Source organism: Tympanuchus pallidicinctus, unplaced genomic scaffold (genome assembly GCF_026119805.1).
Source record: "Tympanuchus pallidicinctus isolate F22 unplaced genomic scaffold, pur_lepc_1.0 scaffold19, whole genome shotgun sequence".
NCBI lineage: Eukaryota > Metazoa > Chordata > Aves > Galliformes > Phasianidae > Tympanuchus > Tympanuchus pallidicinctus.
The window spans coordinates 13,989,220-14,010,977 of record NW_026294710.1 but is presented as its reverse complement, the minus strand read 5'-3'; the positions used below and the strand labels follow the sequence as shown (position 1 = coordinate 14,010,977).

Here is a 21,758-nt window from a genome sequence, read left to right as displayed (position 1 = left end):
TGTAGACCCTTCAAGGTCATTGCAGCCCATCCAGCACCTGCAAATCTCAAGCCATTCCCTTTTTACACCTCCCCACACATCTCGTGCTGCCCCACCCTTTCAAATCAGCTTGCCTTATAAATAGTAATGATGCTCCTTCCAGCTGACCTCCCTGGCAGCAGCTGGCTGCTCATGCCTTTGAAAAACCAGGCCACTTATTTAGGAGTTTAAGGATGGTCTGGCTTTCCGCTCCAGTTATCTGGCTGTCTTTAGCCAAGAATTACAAGGTGGATCTAATTTGAAGTGATGGTGATTTTCGCTCAGGCGGAGGTTTGTTCTCCTCCCACTCCTCTCAATGTTCCCAAGGCAGTGATTTTAGGATCAGCTGTGAAAAGCCACCCCGCCATCCCCACCTTCATACCTTTCCAAATCTCAGCATCCTCTCCAGTTCCCTCACAGCAGCTTTCCTCCCATCCCTCTTTTTGCCTGTGAATATACTTACCCTGCATAGCAGAGTGAGGCACCGTGTGTTGTTTTGCCCCATCCATCTTAGTTCCATATAGGGAGGCAGCTAAAAATATATTCCTTCTGGGTTTGTTACAAAAATATACACTAGGTTTGCTTCTAGAGGAGGAAAACATAATAATGTCAAATACCATATATATAGAACAATATAGAGGATTATATATAGAGAGGAGGGAAATAGCACAATATCTTGTATATACAGAATAACATGGGGGATTATATAGAAAGGAATATACAGAGAGGATGAAAATATCATGGGTATATAGAATAACATATAGCATTATATAGAGAAGAATATACAGAGAGGATTTTATATATATATATATTTATATGATAGAATCATAGAATGGTCTGAGTTGAAAAGGACCTCAATGATCATTCAGTTTCAACAGCCTGCTATGTGCAGGTCACCAGACCAGGCTGCTCAAAGCCACATCCAGCCTGGCCTTGAATGCCTCCAGGGATGGGGCATCCACAACCTCCTTGGGCAACCTGAATATATATCCAGAATAGGATAGAACCCCAGATGTACTTCTTGGCATTTTAATCTCCATGCAATATTTGCACTGTTAACACCTATACAAGCAGACATGTGGCATTTTCAGCCACAAGATACATCAGGTTTACACACTGGCCACCCAGGACCCCTCTTAGGTCCCCCTCATTGCACGGGGGCTGCACCCGAAGGGTGGATATTTAATTATTGGAGTGGAGAGGAGGGGGGAAAGAACATTTCTTCGAGTTGCTAATACAGCTTGACACGATATTCCTTAAAGCGGACAGGTCAACCCGCGGCCGTGCAGGTTGACTGTAAAGACGCGGGGATGCATCGCGTAGTGAAGAACCCAGCGCAGAGCGCACCGCCCCGCTCTCCTTCACTCCGGGGCCGGCAGCGCTGCGCGGAGCGGGGCGGGAAGAGGCGGAGCGGCGCGGGGATCCCCGCGGGGGGAGGAGGCGGCCCTGCCCGGCTCAGCCATGTGCGACGTGAGCGACGTGCGGCGCCCTCAGCCCCGCCGGCCGCCGCCCCCCCCGCGCGGGATGCGCGCACGGCAGCGCGCCTTTACGCGCCCCGTCCTTCTGCTCCGCGTTACGTTATTCGCAACCCATTTCTTTCACGTCAGTTTCGCTTTGTAATTTTTTTTTTAATTCAATTTCTGCTTCAGTCTCAACCCCCCCCCCCCCCTTTCTTTTTAGCTTTTCTCTATTTCACGTTTAAATTTTTATTTATTTAGGGCTTTTTTTTTTTTTTTCTTTTACTTTTCATTTCTGCTTTATTTGCATTTTATTTCTGCTTCATTTCGTCATTTTCTTCTTTGGCTTGATTTATTTGCATTCTCCTCCTTTATTTGCATTTTATTTCTGCTTTGCATTTAATTCTTTTTTTTTCATTTTATTTCTGCTTTTTCATTTTCTTCCTTTTTCTTTTTCTTTTTTGTGTAATTTTCTTCATTTTTCTTCTTTTTTTTTCTGTATTTTTTCTTCATATTTCATTTTTTCTGTATTTTTTCCTTTTTTTTTATTTTTTTCTTCCTTTTTTTTGTGTGTGTATGCAATTTCTCTGCTTTATTTACCCCCATTCTCTGTTGTTTTTTTTTTTTTTTTTTGCCTTTTTTCTTTTGCATTCACCTTTCTTTTTTAGAGTCCCGCTTTACCTCGTTACTTCTCCTTTTCAGTTCAATTCCTGCCTTTATCTTTACACTTTATCTCTGCTTTATTTATTTACATTTCGCTTCTGCTTCATCACATTCTTTCCTGTTTTTTTTTTTTTCCTCCTTTCCCTTACTGCCATTCCGTTTCAGCTTACTTTCCTCGTCCACATTTTTCCTTTCGCTCTCTTCACGTCCCTCTTCCTCTCTTTCTTTCCGACACCCCCACCTTCACTCTCCTCTCCCATCCCTCCCCACCACCTGCACCCCACCCAGCCCCGAACAAAGCCTGCCGGGGGAGCACAGCGGCACCGCCTTTGTCCGCGCTGCAGTGCTGGGGACGCTCACCAGGCGGCAGCTCCGCTCCGCCCTCCGCAGCAGCGCATCTCCGCTCCCCCCTCCCCCCGTTCCGCCCCCGGGGGCGTGGAGCCGCTGCCGGTTCCCCCCGGGCTACAAATAGGCGGCGCCGGAGCCTCGCCGGCTTCAGTGCGAGGAAGGGAGAGAAGCGGTGCTGCTTATCGGCGGTCCTTCCGACCCCTTTCGTGCTGCTGCTGTCGGCTGGAAGGGTTTGACTTTAAAGCGGAAGGGGAAAAACTGATCTTCTTAATTTATTGTACTTATTATTTTGCGTTTTGCTGTTAAGATCAGCACTTCGCCCTCCTCCTGTGCACGCGGTGACCGCGCAGTGCCCGCACCCTCAACCCTTCGCCCTCTGAGTAGCGGATCGTTTTTATTTTACCTTTTTCCCCTCCTTTTTTTTTTTTTTTTTTTCCTTTCCTCCCCCTCTCCCTTTTTTTTTTTTTCCTCCCTTCCCATCCCGTACAAACGCCCCAAGGTGGCCGCGGAGCAGCGCAAAAAGACCTTTGTTTTAACCATGCCCATGGAGCTGACGCAGAGCCGCATCCAGAAGATCTGGCTGCCCAATGACAACCACCCGGCGCTGCCCCGCCGCTGTGAGTACGGGCACGGGATGGGGGGAGGGGGGTCTTGGGAGGTGGTCGTAGCATCGCAGCGATGGGACGGGAGAAGCTCCTCATCCGTCCTGCGCGATGCTGCAAGCTGAGGCGAGCCCTCGCGATATCGGCACGTCCCCTTTATATTCACATGTGGTAGCGTCTCTATCATCTGTGCTGTACAACGCGGCGTGCGCTATGCTGTATCTGCTACCCATGCGATGCGATATGGCCCTGCCTCCGCTCTCCGCCGGCCCGTGATTCATTTCCAGCCCCGGCTGGAGGAAGGCGCGGCGCTCCGAGATGCGTGTGGCCTCATTCCCTTCTTCCTCCGCCCCGTAATGCCGATGGGATTATAAGGCTACGGGGCAGGTCGCTAAGATGGTCTCTCTTTAAATCCGCCAGGATTTTCGGGTTGCGCTACGCCGCGTGTGAGGTTTGATTTTTCTTTGGATAACTGGTGATCAACTCGGAGCCTTTAGCAATGAATTCAAAGCTTGTAGGGGGGAGGTTAGAACAGCGGGTTTAGAAAAATGAGGTTTGCTCATCTCCGTGCTGTGCTAAGGGTGAGATAGGAGGGTGAGAGGAGAACAGGCAGGTTAATCTTTTTAAGTCCTGCATTGATACTGGGGGTGGGCATAAAATAGCATTTCCGAGTCCTGCACCAAAGCTCGGAATGGATGTGGCTGTTCGAAAGTGAACTCTGCGCTTAAAGGAAAATAGAATATTTATTTTTATAACTAAAAGCGAACGCGTGGGTGCCTCTGTGGCATGGATCGCGAGCACGGCTCTTTGCTCGCCCTCAGCTGACAGCTGCCGCTAGGGCAGCTCCGTGGGATTTCCCAATGGGCGGCTGTGGGAATCCATAGGGCCGGGAGGGAGGGGGAAGGGGGGGGGGGGGGGGGAGAGAGAAGTGGCACTTTGCAGCCCTGCAGGAGGATGGAAGCAGTTGGGTGAATCAGTGTTTCCGATGGTTTTCTCGAGGTTTTCTTTGAGCCGCTGTGCCTTTCGGTTGGCTGGAAAAGTTGGCCCGTTTGAAGGAAAACAAAAGCAACAGATTGTGAGCGGCATTCATTTGCACGGCGGTTGCCCCGTGGCTGTGCCGTGAGGGATGCTGTGGCCCTTGTACATCTGTGGCAGCAGCTCTGCAACATCTGGATTGCTGCAGGGCTTTGCTTTTAGTGGGACTGGTGGTGTGGGGGGGTGGGGAGTGGTGTAATGCTTTGCAGCTGGAGTGCAGTGATGTGATTTTTCTCAAGGGCTGACACCTCTGAAAGAAATTCCTAAGTTGTTTTGTTTTTTCTTTTTTTTTTTTTTTTTTTTTGCTGGTTTCTGATAGGGCAGAGTTTTCTTAGCGCTGTAAGATGTTAAGCAGTTCGTTATGAACTTGGCTTCTAATTATTTTTCTTTTGGGGTGGAAACGAGCCGCGCTTAGGCATCGTTCATTGCGATCTAAGGAAAGAGCCCCACTGGGCTTTTGGAAGCAGCGGTTTCCCATAGGCAGCGTCCATTCCTCGGCGGTAACAAAGAACGGGGACACAAAGGCTCGATGTGAGGCTGCTGCGGTCGCGGTGGGGGGAAAGCAGGAGGAACTCGCAGAGCATCAACGGGAAACCGCCGAGTGGATGCTCTGCGCGTGGAATAATTGGCCCGATTGTTCCTGTCCTCATGCAGCTCGAATGGATGCGGCGATGCCTTCATCCGGCCCTCTGACTGCGATCCATTCAATGGGGGTCCGGCTGCACGTCGCTCACGTAGGGGCTGGGAAGGGGCCGGGCAGGGGGATGCAGAGGGGAGAGAAGGCAGAGGGCCTCAGTCCATTGCGTGGCTCCGCACGTGGGACGCGGAGCGATTGCATGGGTGTGGGTGCTGTGGGCTCCTTGCGGTGATGTGTGGTGTAGGAATGCGTCCCTTGGAGGTGTCAGAAGAATGGAATAGGAAAAAAAAGCTGGAAAAAAAAAAAAAAAAGGGGAATCTGAGTGGCGTGGAAGAAGCGGAGTGGGATTTTTGGGAGGGGGAGGCGCATGGGAGCGTTGCCTACAAAGAGGCAGTAAAAGCACATGGATTTGGGAGGTGGCTCTTTTTTATTTAACCATTTATAGAGGAAATTTTTTTTTTTTTTTTTTTAATTCTTTTTCCTTCTGCACTCCAGTGAGCTCTCAGCAGCTCCCAGGCACAAGGGTCTGTGATATTTTCTTATAGGTTGGAGCAATTGGGCTTGTTGAGCTTGGAGGAGGCTCTGGGGAGACCTTGTTGTGGCCTTCCAGTACTGGAAAAAAGTTATTAGCAGGAGGGGGAGCATGATCTAACAGTGACAGGATAAGGGGAAATAGTTTTAACGAAAAATGAAGAAATTTATGTCAGGTGTTCAGAAGAAATTCTTTGCTCAGAGGATTGTGAGGCACTGGGATGGGTTGACCAAAGAAGTTGTGTGAGCTCCATCCATGTAGGTTCTTATTGCTAGGTTGGATGGGGCCCTGATCTGGTGAGTGGCAGCAGCCCATGGCAGTAGGCTTGGAACTGGGTGGGCTTAAGGTCCCTTCTGACCAAAGCCATTCAATGAAATACGCTGCTGGAGCCTTTTGAAAGTCATCCCTGACCTTGGCTTACCTGGACTGCTGTCTGTAATGAGTAATGAATATGCATTGAAAACCCTGATAGTTTTCCACAGCCTGGTGAAAAGGAATGATGAATTGGGTCTTTGTGAAGCACTGGGAGCAAAACACAGGTTCTGTTTCATCCCTGCTGCAAAGTTTCCTAGAGCTCAGGGCTGGCTTTTGTGATTTTGCTGGATTTGGGCTCAAGTTACTGATTAAGTAGGTGCATGTGCTGAGTCCACCACTGACCTTTGGGAAGTGTTTCTAGGTTCCTAACCAGGTGCTTTTTCACAGTATGGAGGAACCTGGGTCTTCTATTTGATAGCAAACTGATCTGGGGAGAGACTCCTTCAGCTGTTCTCTTTGGTTTTGTTGCCCCCATGCAGGCAGGAGCTCTGTGACTGCCTCAGTTCTATTTGGAGCCAAAGGGGGCACGAACAGTACCCAGCATTGTCTCCGTCCCTCGTTAAGCACCTTTATTTTAATTGCTCAAGCTCTCTTGATATCTTTTATATCTTGTATCTGCTAGCATCTAGAGAAAGGAGGAGCTGGTCTATTCAGGTGTAATTCTTTTCCTTTCCCTCTCAAGTTGTTAGAGCACATGAGACATGTTTTCTCTGTACTTTCACACTCAGAGTAAAAGCCCTTTTCCTTTGGATGCCTGCAGCCCCCTGGGTACTCCAGTGTGCAAAATCAGTGCCTGCCACTGAGATCAGTGGGAGCTGCCCTGGGCTTTTGAAACGTGGCACCCAAGGGGACAGGTTGCACAAAGGGACCCAGTGCACTGTCCTGAGGAACACAGAATACTTAAAGGGGGTGAGGGAGAGGGAGAAACCCCACCTTTTGATAGTTTTCTCATCTCCTTTCTGCTTTGCTGAGGCAGCCAAGCGGATGATGAGTGGCTCTTTGCAGTTCTGGCATTTTAACGTGTGGCTTTAATTTGGCTGTAGGATTTTTTTGTTTGTTTGTTGGAAGGGAAATGCCACATGTTTCGCATACTCTCTGCATACCTCTTGGTTTGTTTGCCCATCCCCGACACCAATCCCTCCACGCCGCCTCCATCCCCTGGCAGCTACCAATTGTGCTGCATCCCAAGATCCCACCTGCCCCATAGCGAGGAGAGCAGCTCAGCTCACAGCCCATAATTAAGGCACATTTTTATGGCTCTGCCATCAGCCATTCACTCCCCGCATTCCTTTCCCATGAGGTTTCCAGGATTGAAGGGTGGATGAGAAATCCCGTTGGAGGGGCTTGCTCCTTGCCGGGAGGGCTCAGCACGTGATGCGGGGTGGTATGAAAGGTGCCTGCCTAATCCAAATGCCATTAAGCATCGTTAAGATCTTCCCTTCCTGCCTGTAAAGAGCTTGGCTTGCTGCCTTGGTCTCTTGATGTGTAGAGCCATGTGAACATTAGTGCCGTGGGAGGGCAGTGAGATGCTGCCATGCGTGCTTTCCTACAGACCGATACATTGCCCCAGAATTTACTTTCTAAAGGATTTATGGAGAAAAGTGACTCTCCTGGGTACCTTTGTCACCGTTCTGTCTGTGTTTTGGTCATGCAGTTTTATTGAATTGGAATCATCTTTAACTTTCCAGTCATCACTCTGGGTTTACTTCCACCTGTTTGATACAGGACCCTCTTTATAACAAAAAGTAACCAGCTTAGGTTTAGAAGAAAGAGATAAATCATTCTCACGTATCTGCTTTTATATGCTAATGGTTCCAATCAAATTAGAGCCGTCCTCTGGATTTCCTAAGATCAGCCAACCATAGGGATAAGGGGTTGTGTTTGTTCCCCTTCATGGGAAAACAGAGGCACAGAGGATCCTGCAAGAAGCCTGCAAGCTGTACCTCCACAGCCATCAAGATGTACTCCTTTGTCCTTTTGGGTCTGAATTTGGGTCAGTGTGGCTTAACTGGGGCAGTGGTCTCACCCGTCGCTCATAGAGCCATCCACCATATGCTCCAGCTCTGATGTGCTCATCCAGCAGATTCCATTCTGAAACTGAGTCAGTGGATTTCTCTGCTCAAGGTTTTGGTCACTGAGGCTTATGGGTGGAAGATACAGGGGAAATGGTGCAGAGGCTTTTTGGCCTCCCTGTAACTTCAAAAGGACCTGGAGGAGGCTGGCTCAGCAACAAGGAAGATGAGCTGGTGGATTAACAGCTGCTTGTGTTTTGTTTTCTCTTCTTTCTCATAGCCTGTGGGCCACAACTTGCCAATTCTCCCACTGTGATAGTGATGGTTGGCCTCCCAGCCCGGGGGAAGACTTACATCTCTAAGAAGCTGACTCGCTATCTCAACTGGATTGGTGTCCCAACAAAAGGTGAGATGTTCACAGGCTGCTGGGAAAAGTCCTCAGAAAGTGCTGCAGGACCTCAGTGGTACTGCTGGGGGACATTGTCCCACGTGGATTGGGAGATGTTTCAAAGGAATGGGAAAAATGGGACGAAGAGATATCCATGAGCCTTTTAGAGTCTTTTACTCTAAAGATGTCTTTTCTCAGTCTGTTGCTAAAAAGTGGTATTCCTGGGAGCTGCGTGCTGATTTGATGTGTTCTCCTGGTTTTGATTATTTTTACCTTTCTCCTGCAGTTTTCAATGTGGGGGAATATCGCCGTGAGGCAGTGAAGCATTACAGCTCCTATGACTTCTTTCGCCCCGACAACGAAGAGGCTATGAAAGTCAGGAGGTGAGCATGCGCCCTGCCTGCTGTTGGTGTCCCAGATGAGTTATGAAGCTCACAGTGGAGTTACTCTATGGTTTTGGGGTGATGGATGGAAGGGCTGGGCTGGATCTTGAAATTTCCCTGCTGTAGAGGCACAAATTGAAGCTGTTGGGGCTTGGTGGGTCAAGATTGCCAGTGCATCCCTACATCATTGTTATTCTGAGATCACCAGCAGGCTCATTGGTGAGGGCATGAGCTCTGCAGTGGTGTTTGCTCTTTGCCTCTTCATTTGCAAGCTGCAAAGCAGCTTGGTTTTTCAGTAAGCTGAGGGTGTCACCTGGGAGGGAAGAATGTAGATTTGGAGCCTCCCTCACTCACCTGCTTAGCAGGGATCTGTGTGCTGTTTGACATAAGCATGTTGTAGAGCATCATTTAAAATAAATAAATAAAAAGTTAAGAGGCTGCAGTGAAAGCTCTGAGGAAATGAGGAGGGTGTGGTGCTGGCATTCAGTCCCTGCTCTTCATGTGCAGAAGAAACACGCAAAAGTGTACAGACAGGAAATCATCCAAAGCATCCTTTCATGGTATTGCTCAGCTATCTGCAAAGTGTAGAATACTTAATTTTAACTGATTTTAAATACATGGCTCTGGTCTCTTTTGCAGGCAGTGTGCTCTGGCTGCCCTGAGGGATGTTAAGCTGTACCTGACGGAGGAGGCTGGCCAGATTGCGGTAAGAGATGCCCTCTGTGGTGCTTGGCACTAATGCTGGAAGTGCTGAGCCCTGTGCAGCTCAGGGCAATGTCACCTGCAGGAAAAGGGGCCATATGCTCAGAGACTGGGAGAGGGTTCCTAAACATTCCCTGAAATTAAGCAGATGGGGGAAGGATGTTATAAAATGCCCTCAGTGGGAGAGAAAAGTGTGTGGCTAGAGTGAGCTCAGCTTTTATAAAATATCCACTGTTCCACCAAGATTACTTAGATTGAAGAAGGGCTCAGTGAGAAGCCAAGCATCCTTGTGCTAACCAGAGTCTTTGTTTTTAAAGGTTTTTGATGCCACAAATACCACACGGGAGAGGAGAGGGATGATCCTAAATTTTGCCAAGGAAAATGGGTTCAAGGTTGGTAGTGTTCTGCTGCTGCCTGTGTTGTGTAGACCGCATTACATTATTTATTATTCATTATGTGTAGTTGATCACTGATGTGTTGTCCTCATGATGCTGTGTTGTAAGGGGGATTTTGCTGCTGGAATGGGAGACTTTTCCTGGGTTTGAAAGGAGTGAAAGTGAGGTGAAGGGAATGCTTCTTGGGTGAAGCTGGGAGGACACTTGGGTTGAGCAAGAGCTGGCTGAATGTTCTAAACTTTACTGCTGGCTTTTAGCTGATCTTTGCTGTGCTTTGCAGGTGTTCTTCATCGAATCTGTCTGCAATGATCCCAATGTTGTTGCCACCAATGTCATGGTAAGAGTGAAAGCCACTTGCTTTTGTTTTCTCTTCTTTAGAATTTTTCCCTTGTGTCCAATTGGTTTTCTTTTCAAAAGACATCCTGCCAGACTCTGCTGAGGGTTAGGAGTTCTTTGTCTTTTTATGATATATTTGTCCTGGGATGAGAAGGGAGCTCTTGCAATTCTGATGATGTCCAAGGGTATCAAGGAGAGGTGTATAAAGTACTTAGGATAGCTTGGTGACCCCAAATTCCCTTTTGAAGTGATAGGTGTGGCTAAGGGCTTGTATCCCATCAGATTGCTTGGTGGGTGTGGTTTAAATCCAGTTAGATTTGGTGACTTCAGCCACATGCTGCTTCACAGTATCTATTAAGGTCTGTTTTGAGGAGAATAACAACTCATCTTAGAGGCTTCCTGCTGCTAGCTGGCATTTTGAATGGAGGAGTGACATAAAACATTGCTTATCAGCTCCTTTGGGAGCTACTGGATCTTTGATTTCTCTTCAGCAGAAATGAACTTTTGCCTGTTAGGCTTGGCTAGGGTGAGTAGATGCTAATTGGCCTACCTGGGCATGATTAACTTCAATGGAAGTGTCCTTTTCCTCCCTTGGGCTAAGCTTCAGCCTTATCTCCAGCCTGCCTTTTGCAAGTTGTTTTACAGTGTCTGAGAATGTGTCACGGGATATCCAGAGTCTACGAGGGGGTTTTCATGGGTCTTTGCCCTGCCCCCAGGACTGGCTTCACAACAGGCACCAATCTAGGGGCATTTGTACATGCTGCAGCTGCTGCCCTGTGATGGTATCCCATTGGTTTCAGGATTGGTTGGGAAGTTAACTGATGTGTAACGCTTCTGCTCAAACCCAAATCTCCAGGAAAGGCATCGTATTAAAGCAAGTTAGACAGAACTTAGTCCCTGTGAGTTGCTAGGTGGGGCAACAGCCTTCTCTGCTTGCTTCCTAACCTTTCCTTTTGGTGTGTTGCCTCCCCTGTTGTAGGAAGTAAAACTGTCCAGTCCTGATTACCGGGACTGTAATTCGACCGATGCAATGGAGGACTTCATGAAAAGAATCAATTGTTACCAGGCCAGCTACCAGCCACTTGACCCTGATGACTATGACCGGTAAGAAACTTTCCTGCCTTATAAAGAGCCTGTCTTTGAATGCCTTTTGTTTCCTGGGAACGGGGTAATGAAGTATGGAGCAGTATTTCACTTGGTGTTCAAACACGTGACTGTGCTAGCATAGTGTGTGGCCGAGGCTTGCTGTAAATCATGCTTCTTCCTTGAAAGTGTAATGCTGTTTTCTCCTGCCCGGTGTTAGGGAGTGTGTACTGGTTTTGACCATATTCATAGGAATGCAGACATCTTGAACTGGAAGAGACCTTGAAGATTATCTAGTTCCAGGCTTAAATACAGATGAAACAAAGGGATGGGCTATTGGGCTGGAGTGTTTCTGGGATGCTTTTGTCCTGGTGCCAGTTAAAAGAAGGGGTTGTTTAGACAAGCTCAGGGTTGACCCAGGGTACACAACTGAGGCTCGCTCACCCTTTGCTGTCCTGCATGGCCACGTGGACAGCCAGTCAGTAACTTTTCAGCCTTTCCACTGCTCACAGACATGTCCATGTGCTTTGTGTGGATAATTCTGGTCCAGCTCAGTGCTGTCCCGAGGCGGGATGTGCTTCTTGCTAGGCTTAATCCTCTTTACTGCTGCAAGGAGGGAAGCTGATTACACTCGTGTCACTTAGACCTCCATGAATTGCTGTGACATACCAACTTCCTGTTGAAAATAGCCTGCAGAAAATCCTTTTAGCTGAGTGATTATATTGACTGAGATACCTTACAAGGCTGTTTTGCGGAGTGACGGTTTTCCTTTCTACTTTTCCCACGGACACCTACCCCACCACTCATCCTTGCTGTGTTTTCCCCAGGGAGCTTTCTCTCATCAAAGTCATCGATGTTGGCCGGCGGTTCCTGGTCAACAGGGTTCAGGATCACATCCAAAGCAGGATTGTTTACTACCTAATGAACATCCATGTCCAGCCCCGCACCATTTATCTTTGTCGGCACGGTGAGAGTGAGTTCAACCTCAAGGGGAAGATTGGAGGTGACTCGGGCCTCTCCAACAGGGGCAAGAAGGTAAGGAGGAGAGGAACATTTCCCTGGTATTTGGCTGTAGGAGATGCCATCTGTTGGGCATTGAGTGTGTATTCAATGCCAGTTGGGATGATCTGAAGATCCAATTTTGGCTCAAGCATGGCCACAAAAAACCCTCTTAGGTAATAGTTAAGAGCTCTGTTCACTCAGTAATTGTTTCTTCAAGGATTGGTCAAGAGAGCTGGTACATGGAGGGCTAATATTTATTTTGGCTTTCCATTACCATTTTGAAGTCCAAATGGATTCACTCACTTGAGGTGTGACTTGTCAAGGACTACATAAACATCAGTTGACTCTCTGACAAATAAACAGAGCTGTGGTTAAGGATGGTGTGGGATATTTCACATTATAGGAGAGTCGAGATTGTGACATGGTTTCCTGGATGTTGCTGCTGTTCCTTGATTACATAAGGTTGCAGCTTTCTCTTCTTCTGTTCTGTTCTGTTGTTCTCATACTCCTTTATAACTTTTTGGGAATCGCAGATGTGTGAGGCTGTTCCCCCACCTTAGAACAGAAGGCCAATACATCTGCTATGGAAGACAGAAGAGGACCTGGAGAAGGGAACGTTTACTAGGAAGCAGGGAGGGAAAACTCATTGGGAAGCTGAATGGGATCCCGCTTAGATCAGGAATCAACCTCTTCTCTGTCCTACAGTTTGCACAGGCACTGAACAAATTTGTTGAGGAGCAGAACCTGAAGGACCTCAAAGTCTGGACCAGCCAACTAAAGAGAACAATCCAAACAGCAGAAGCACTCCAGCTGCCCTATGAGCAGTGGAAGGCCCTCAATGAAATAGATGCTGTAAGTAGCTTTAATTGCAGTAGGAGATGATAGTGCTGGCTTTTTTTCAGTCCTGCATAAGTCTCACCTCCAGTAGGGAGTTCTCCCTTCTATGGGGAATTGTGTACTTTTCCTGCTCTGGCACCCAAATTTTGGCTTGTGGTTTTACCTCTACCTTATACAAGATGTTCAAGATGTTGGCTTGAATAAATAGATTAAGGTATCTTTTTCATGAAACTGCTCTATATCTGACCCCTCAGCAGATTAAAGACAGTTAGTTGCCTTGGAGAAGAGTGTGTGTGTTAGGTGGGCCAATTCTTTTTAGCATGGCCAGTAACCTCATAGCTATCCTTGTCTTTCAGGGTGTGTGTGAAGAAATGACTTATGAAGAAATCAGGGACCAGCATCCAGAGGAATTTGCTTTACGTGATCAGGATAAATATTACTACCGTTACCCTTCTGGAGAGGTAGGAGACCTTTGGAGACGTGGCTCATACTTGAATATGGCCTTCTTGTTTTAATGGCTCTTCCTTACACCCAGAGTAGGAAGAAGAAAAGCAAGTGTTACCATTTTTTTTGCTAGTCCATCCTCTCCATTAGATTCACTCAGTGTTGTACTGCCCAGGTTTTCCCCTTTGTTTCATTTCTAAAGTAGTAATTTCATCCTCTGCTCTCTGCGTCACTTGCTGTGGGTTGATGTTGATATCTCTGTTTGTGTCTGGCTTGAGGAACACTATCTGCTTTCAAGGTGTGACATGTGGAGGTGGGAATTTACGTCAGTCCTAGATGGTAATTTTGGCTGTGAACTGACTTATTTAGTCCCAAATTAAAAAATCATGTCCATAGATACTTGGAAACAATAAATATTTAGTCTAATGACAGCAGGTCTAGAGGAGGGTATTTGAGAGCGACTGACATAGACTCTAAACAGCCTTTCATGAAACCTTTTAAAACCTTAGAGATTTTCAGGGTGCTTCATACTTTCGAACTTAAAAACCCACAGAGAAGGAAAAAAAATTTGAGACAAGAGACAGTAATCTCAAAGCCTCTGTGCAGTTATAGCTTACCTCAATAAATTCTTCAGGGCTGTAATCGAGACATAAATGGTTTGTTTCTTTCTCTGATTAGTAGCTATGTTGTAGAGTAGCCAAGTTGAAGCACTATTAAATTTACTCATCTTTTTTATCAGTAATCATGTTGGTTTATAGAAGCATGAAATCAATACATAGACCAAGACAATGATAATTGTTTCTTGTGAGGTCCTTGTCTTCTTGACTCTATGCCCACCTCCCTGCTCTTCTGTTTCAGTCCTACCAAGATCTGGTGCAGCGCCTGGAGCCAGTCATCATGGAGCTGGAGAGACAAGAGAATGTCCTTGTGATCTGTCACCAGGCTGTCATGCGCTGTCTCCTTGCTTACTTCCTGGACAAGAGTGCAGGTGAGCTTCCTGTCCCTGAGCAGCAGGTGGATCCTGTTGGAGGAGGGATGTAGCTTGGAGGAGATGAGATGTTCTTGTGCCCATACAGGGCCTGGAGCATGCATTTCTTTGGTATGGGGTGGGTTTAGGTGCTGAAGAAGGTGTTTTTAGAGAAGGTGGGGTTAATCTTGCTTTGCGTTTCTCCGCAGATGAAATGCCCTACCTGAAATGTCCTCTTCACACGGTACTGAAGTTGACCCCAGTGGCTTATGGTAAGTGGAAACGTTACTTATTGATGTGCTGAGGTGTTCAACTAGCACCTCCTCTTAAATCCAAGCTTCTGGGACATGGGCAGAGGTCTGGAATGGAGCACCTTGTAACACCTTCTGTTGGGTTTGCTGACAGCCTCTGTACCTCTGTGCTTCCTTCTGCAGGCTGCCGTGTGGAATCCATCTCCCTGAATATTGAAGCTGTGAACACTCACAGGGAGCGGCCAGAGGTAAGTGCTTCTTTCCCTCTGAGCCATCCCTTGGGTGTTCCTTCCTTTCCCCTGTGGTAACCCAGCACAGAGGATGACTGGGGAGACTGCTCAAAGTGCCACTGGAGAACTGGGAGCATCAGTTGGGTTCTTGCTCTGCACAGATGTGGCTGACTGAGGGTTTTCCAAGGGAAGAAGACTCTTGCATGTGCCTGCTACCTAGTTTAAAGATGATCAAGGGAAAGGTCAGCCAGTCTCTGACTTTTGCCTTTGTGCTCATCCACTTGCCCGATAGGTAATAGAGCCATGGATAGAGAAGGTGACTTCTCCCAGGTGTCCCAGCTGGCTGGCAGAGCCCATGCTTGGTGACTTGGCCAGCATCTGCCTGTGTCATTTTTCCTGGTGTGCCGGTGGCTCTATGAGGCTACCAGAAAGCTGTTATGCAGGATGGTGGATTACCAGGGGAGAAGACCCCTTGCATGGAGGGGAAGAACTCCATAAAGTCAGGTCTGTGTGCTCCACCAGGAGCTCAGAGGCCAGAACAAAGAGACATCAAAGCAAGGGGGTGCCAGCTCGGTGGTGGGGCTGGATGGTCGCTCAAGGGGAGCCCTGTGTCCCAACCTTTCCAGCTTGTGGTGATGGATCCTGTCTGGGTTTTGGATGGTCTCATCCATCCCCTTGTGGACCACATAGTTTCTTTGCTCCTTGACCTCAGTACATTGGAAAAGCTGGTCACCTTCCCATAGCATCAGGGCCATTGATGCCCTTGCATCACCATTGCCAGGAGTGGCTGTGGGGCTCAGTTAGGATGGATCAAAGCATGTGTAAAGCGCTTGGGTTCCTCTGCTTGGCTGTAAGGGCATTGCCCTCCATCCATCCCACATGCCTTGAGTTGGAGCTTGGTGCTGTGCTGACCCTTGCTGGCTGCTCTGTCCCACTTCACCATCTTTTCTTATCCACTCAGGCTCTCTCGTCTTTCCTCTTCTTGCTTTCACAGTCAGAGGGACCAGCTTTGAGGAGCAGAGCGATGGGCACCGCTCTGTTGTGCTAAGTGGTGGCTGTTGGTTACTGCTATACTTGGTAGTAATGCACGTTTTACTTTTTTTGTGATTGAAGGCTTGTGTGGAGAAACTCTATCTTGTTTCTGAGTGCAGGGCTCTTTTTTTTTTTTTTTTTTCCCCCTCCCTTTCTTGGGAAATCATATTATGTTCTCAATCATTTTGCATTAGTTTCTCTTTTTTTGGCGTCCAGAGCATTTCATTACATCCGACTAATCCTTTGCACATCGAAAGCAATTGTGGGGGGGAAAAGCAGAGGCTGCTTTAAGGAAAGAAACAACTTGCTTTTTTTTTTTTTTTCCTTTATAACTGTCGCCTTCTTCCCTTTTCATTTTTTTTTTTTTTTTAATTTATTTTTATTTACTTTTTTTCTTTGTCTCACTCTAATTTAGGAAGCAAAGAAGGGACCTAACCCGCTCATGAGACGTAATAGCGTTACCCCTCTAGCAAGCCCAGAGCCCATCAAAAAGCCTCGCATCAACAGCTTTGAGGAGCATGTGGCTGTTTCTTCCGCCTTGCCAGGCTGTGTTCCTCAGGAAGTGCCCACGCAGCTGCCGGGACAAGTTAGTTGAACTTTTTGTTTTTAGTTTTTGTTTTGTTTTTTTTTTTTTTTGGTTGTCATTCTTGTTTGTTTGTTTGTCGTCTTCCTTCTGTCGCTCCTGAAGCTGAGAACGGCTTGCACTTGTTGCATCCTGTGCTGCTGGCTCTGAGATGCTCTGTCTGCGCTTCTCCCAGTCTCTACGTTAGGTTGGTTTTTGGGAGCAGCCAGTGATAGGTGGCTGTCAGTCTTTGATCAACTCAGTGCTGTGGGTTGAATCAAGCAGCTGATCTAGGAATTGACTCTGTGTCCCCCATCTAACATTGCTGTGTCACAGAATTGTGGAATGCTTGGGGTTGGGCTGGTCTATCCCCTTGTCAAGCCAGCATCATCCAGCACAGAGTCCCCACAACCATGTCCATGTGAGAGCCTGTTGGCTAAACAGGCAAAACCAAAGGTCTCATGCCTACTTCCTCCCCCAGTGCATTTGCTCCACTGTAGACCTGGGCATTGCAACAGCACAAATGTTCTTGAGCTTCCACTGAGAAAATTACCATCAGTACCCATTTCTGCCTGCAGTTCTCTATTCCCAGAGGAATAGGCAAAATGGGCCAAAACTGAGTAGAAGCCAATTCTGGGAGTTCATCCATGCCCTGTGCATTAGCTGCCTTCTGCAACCCTGCGTGGAGACTGAGGGATTTATAGAATCATTAAAGTTGGAAATACCACTAAGATCAGCTAGTCCCACCATGAACCTGTTTCTGTCCATGTCACTCAGTAAAACATCTGCCCTTTTCTTGGAACCCTCCAGGAATGGTGACTATATCACTTCCCTGGGCAGGCTGTTCCAATACCTCACCATTGTTTCTGAGAAGAAGGGTTTGCTAATATCCAATCTGGTCCTCCCCTGCTATGTTGCTTGTATGTTATCTCTTCTTTCTCTCACTTGAAAAGATGGAGAAGGAGAGCCCTTGCTTGGGACAGGATTCCCAGAAATCAAAGCCCCATCCCTTAGTATGGCTCGAACCAGAGGAGCAGCCATATATGTACATGAGCCTCATATTGTGCTGCTTGTTGGATCTTGTCTTGTCTGCTCCTTCTTTGCCATGTCTGTGTTGTCCCCAATCCCTCCTTTACCAGGATTAGTGTGATGTGTCCCCTGGCTCCCCGTTAACTGCTCTGCTTCATTTCTTTGCATGAACCTTTCCACCCCATACAGCACTGAGCGCATCAGTTCCTCAGTTTCTTGGCTTTTGGGGCTTTGCTTTGGGATGCTCAAGTCTTGCAACAAACCCTGTCCTGGCTTCAGGGTCTGGAAGTGTTTGGTGTCCAGGTGCCCCACGCTGCTGTTCCATGTTCCCTGCCCTGTCTCATGCAGCATTACTGACACCTCTCTTTCCCTCCTCTCTGTCTCTCTACAGCCTTTACTAGGAAAGGCATGCCTGTAAGTACCTTCTTGCGTCTTATTCTCTTCCCTCCCTCTTCCCCTGCTTCTCACTGTCCCACTGGTTATTCTGTTGCCGTGAAACCTCGCTGGGCATGGTTTTCTTGGACTGAATATTTGTTGGGGTGGGAATTGGGTGCGTCTTAAGAATTACAAAGAGGAGGCTATGAATGCTGCTTTGTCCAACCCCTAAGTATCCTATCTTGATTAAGTGCCCAAATTCTGTTGGGAAACAGAACACATTACTAATTCAGGATGCTGTCTGAATTCCTGCTTTCTCATTGAGTAGTTGGAGATACCCTTGGATTTTCTTTGCATTTTCCATGGTAGCACTTCACAGGTGATAGATCCAAATGGTCTGCCTGTTTTGTGGACTCTTGAGTTATGCTTGAGCGATGCCACTGAAGATTTCCAGATAAGGTTCTGACCTCAGCTTCCGGCAGGGTTTTATCACCTGTGTGGGAACTGAAATGTAATTCTGAAATGTAATGTGGGATGATCCCACGTCTGTAGTTCTGCAGATGTTAATTTTGGGACTAATCCCATTTGTCTTGGGCATATTAGACAGAAGGATGCCTTGACCTAGCTCTATAGGCAAGATGCCTTGAGCCTTTAATGCATTACTTAGGATTGACTGAGGTTTTGACAGTGCTATTAAGTTACTGTATAATAGGGACAATATGGTTCTGGATAAATTGAAGCCTTTGGACTCATTTCATGTTACCTCACTGAGTAAAGAGAGCATCAGTTATTAGACAAGGAGTTCTCAAATGTCTTCTCAAAAACTAGGGAGATGTGGGAGTTCAGCTGGGACAATGCCGACCTGTCTCTGTCCTTTATAGAGCAATCAGCCCACCTCCATACTTGTCCCCATTCATTCTGTGAGACCAAGATGGGAAGAGTTGTTATAAGCTGCCTTTGGTTGTGTGTAGCAGCTAGTGGACTTCACATTTATTCCCATTTTCCCAAAATGGATGGTAGAAAAGTCAGATTTTGGCTTTGTTGATGGGTTGGGAAGAGCATGCTGATGCTCCTGAGTGAATATTGAGCTGCCCACCACGGTGTGCATGCCTGTGCTCCTTCTCTTGCCTCAATGAAGTTTCTGGTCTGGTTGCTTTGAGAGTGACTTTCTTATCCCTCCATCTACCTTTTTCCCATCTACATTACAATAAAAAGTATTGCATGCTGGACACAAAGAAAAACCACACTGATGTTGAATTTGGGAGGATTGCATCAGATTGTGCTACACCAAGAGCTCTGGGAGCAGGTGGTGATGTCTTCCTATCCCATCTGTAGGCTGGATGCAGTGAGCTAAAGTTCTCCAATACTGGGAGTCTGTTTCCACTTACTATTGTGGGACTTAGGATTTGCTTTTGAGGGAACCAAGAAGATGCCACTAAGCATTTGGTTTGTGAGGGACCTTCACCTCTGTCTTTTCACCTTGTTTGTGCATCCAGTCCTTCAGTGTGTCCCACCACAACCCATATGGGGTCAGGGAGAGGAGGTTTCCTCCCTCCCTCCCTTGTTTGCACTGCTGGAGTTGGTTGACAGCAGCATACATCTCCAGGGATACCTGGAGAGCCCAGGGACATAATAGCTGTGTGCTCCTGGACTAGTTTGGGTTTGTGGGATGGACTGATGTGATGGTTTATTTTCCTTTTGCTTGGTTTGTGATCCAAAATGCACTTTGTAACAACAACCCAACTTAAAGTTTCTCCTCTTCCTTCCCTTCTTCTCCCCTTTCACTTTTCATGCTTAAAGACGACCTGTTTGTCACTTTCTCAAAGTTTTTTCTTTACTAATATTTCCAAGGTAAATAGCTGTGGGTGCACGTGGCTTTTCCTATCCCTTGTCCTGTCTCTTTAGTTACTGCAGAAGTGCTGTCTTGTAGTATGGCCATGGTTCCTGGTGCTTGTAAGAGACAGTTTAGGTTGTAAAAGAGTAAAAATAGGTTGAGAAGCCTTCCTAGCTGTTTCCTAGTCCCTTCCCCTCCCACCTGGCCTTTTTTTGTATAGTTTTGTGATGTGAGAAATGTCCTTGTTGTGGTCATTGCTCCTTGAGTTTCTCTGATGCTTTCCTATAGTCATCACTTCTGGGAGCTGTTCCTTCTAGTGTTCAGCTGGTTGTCCCTGGATTTGTGGTCCTTGCTGCTTGCTGTGCACTAGTGGATGTCTCTTCTTGACACTGTGATGGTACCAGGGCTGTGCTTGAAGCCATTCTAGATACCTTGAAATGTTACAGGTGAATATTGGCTTCAGCTGCACCGCTGATGGTGGCTGGTTTCCATGCCAGGTCCTCCAGGCCGTCACTGCACTGGCCAGAGGTGGTTCTGCAGCAGGGCACTGCTGAGGATGGACAAAGAATGACTTCCACCTAGCAGATGTGGGGGCGCTGCCCTCCTGTGAGGGAAGCAAGAGAGATGCTTAACTGGGCTCTTACAGTGTCCCGCCGTCTTGTCTTGCATGGACCAAAGAAAAGTTCAGGCCTACCTTTGCCAGATTCCCACCCTGTGGATGGGTCATGCTCAAAGGAGGGGCTTAGGCAGCAAGTCAACATGTCTCCCTCACCTTTCTCCTTGAGTATACAACGTCTTCTCCCTCTGTGGTAGATAGATGCTTTCTTAGTGGTGACCCATGTTGTAGCGTTGTACCCCCGTCCCTTTCTCAGTGTGCAATTGAAGATGCTCCAAGCATGACCCCAACCGTGCTCCTTCCCCTCTCGTTTCAGAACATGAACAACTCGCAGAAGCCGTCGTGAGTCCCTTAGTGCTGTCACGAGGCCACCAGCGACGCCAGCTCCCATCCCATCGTCATTTCTGAAGCTTGCTTGTAAAACAGGTCTCCTCCGTTTGTGGTGAGGTCGACCCTCGGCTGTTTCTACCCACGCCTGTTCATCTGCAAACTGCTCTGCTGAAGGGGGGAGAGAAGTGGGAGAGCGATGGAGAGGAGGGAGACGAGCTCCCAGGTCTTCAGGCTGCAGCCTTGCTCTCCTCCCTGGTGTCCTGCTAGTGTGTAGCAAGCTGGGAAGCGCTTCTAGCGCACAGGAGTTTCCAAGTTCTAATTTTTCCTTCTAAGCGGTTTTGAGCTCTTTTTGTATAGACTAATGGTACCCATCCGACTTTGGGTGGAGTGTGTGTATATATGTGAATGGTGCGGGGTTAGCAGAGTAATGGGGACGTGAAGGGAGGGTGGGAACAAAGGGGGAATTTTGATTTTTTTTTTTAATTTTTTTTTTTATTATTATTATTATTATTATTTTTTTTTTTTGCAAGAAAGCCCTTAATGTACTGTGCTGCACTCCCACGCCAGCGACAGCCTGCCATGCGCACAGCCCAGCTCATTGAGATACATAAAAACTGCTGGTTTTAGCCAGTAATAATAATAAAAACCTTCATGTTAATTGATGCATCTCGAAAGGGGGGGTTGCAGAGAAGTTCAGTGTGCTGCTATGAAGCTGGCTATATGAACTGCTTGTAATATTGAGGGGAACCACACTGACGTTGGCTCCTGGGGATGCTCTGCATTGGAGGAAAGAGGAGATGGGTGGTTGTGTCCGTGCATCACTGCAGGCCGTTAGGTGGGCAGCTGCACTGGGTGCATTTTGCAGACACACAGGTGTCTTGGCCAGAATGCAGGAAGGGTGTTGATGAGAAGTCTTGAGAAGAGAATTTTTTGTTGCTGTTCTTCTTTAATATATATATACATGCACACAGGTGTGTGTGTGTGGGTATATGTTTATACTTAGAAACCGCTTGGTTTTTGCACTTTATTTGTGGCAGAAGCATGACTATAATTTTTTTTTTTTTTTTTTTTTTTTTTTTTTTTTTTTAAACTTGTGCCTCTTAAAAGGGGAAGCTTGAATACAGGCAGTGTTTGTTTTTGGTTTTGTTTTTGTTTTTTTTAACTTTTTTTTTTGTAAGCTGGGAAGCTGGTACTGCGCAAAAGCAGTTGCTGTGGCTTCCAAGGGGTGTGTGTGTGTGCAGGGGGCAATGGACACAGTCCTTGCTTGGGCTCCATTGGCCAACTCTTGGAGGTTGGAGATAAGAGCTTTTTGATGCAGACTGTGAGCCAGCAGTTGACCGTAG

General features: G+C 47.3%; 1 protein-coding gene across 7 annotated transcripts in view; it reads left to right on the top strand.

Annotated features, from left to right (window-relative positions):
* Positions 1–20,855, top strand: part of PFKFB3 (6-phosphofructo-2-kinase/fructose-2,6-biphosphatase 3) — a 37,104-nt gene extending 16,249 nt beyond the window's left edge. Inside the window, exons 2-17 of one of the 7 annotated variants that reach the window (XM_052680978.1) lie at positions 2,986–3,103; positions 7,900–8,025; positions 8,294–8,390; positions 9,030–9,096; positions 9,410–9,484; positions 9,768–9,824; positions 10,803–10,927; positions 11,734–11,941; positions 12,614–12,760; positions 13,102–13,206; positions 14,048–14,177; positions 14,366–14,428; positions 14,591–14,655; positions 16,085–16,255; positions 17,652–17,674; positions 20,402–20,855. In XM_052680978.1, the coding sequence (XP_052536938.1) occupies positions 2,986–3,103; positions 7,900–8,025; positions 8,294–8,390; positions 9,030–9,096; positions 9,410–9,484; positions 9,768–9,824; positions 10,803–10,927; positions 11,734–11,941; positions 12,614–12,760; positions 13,102–13,206; positions 14,048–14,177; positions 14,366–14,428; positions 14,591–14,655; positions 16,085–16,255; positions 17,652–17,674; positions 20,402–20,408 (1,584 nt within the window). In that variant the 3' untranslated portion in view covers positions 20,409–20,855. Of the gene's footprint in view, positions 1–2,255; positions 3,104–7,899; positions 8,026–8,293; positions 8,391–9,029; positions 9,097–9,409; positions 9,485–9,767; positions 9,825–10,802; positions 10,928–11,733; positions 11,942–12,613; positions 12,761–13,101; positions 13,207–14,047; positions 14,178–14,365; positions 14,429–14,590; positions 14,656–16,084; positions 16,256–17,651; positions 17,675–19,435; positions 19,491–20,401 lie in introns of those variants that run through there. The other 6 variants (XM_052680984.1, XM_052680980.1, XM_052680977.1 and 3 more) reach the window with 6 other exon arrangements.
* The last annotated feature ends 903 nt before the right edge of the window (positions 20,856–21,758 follow it).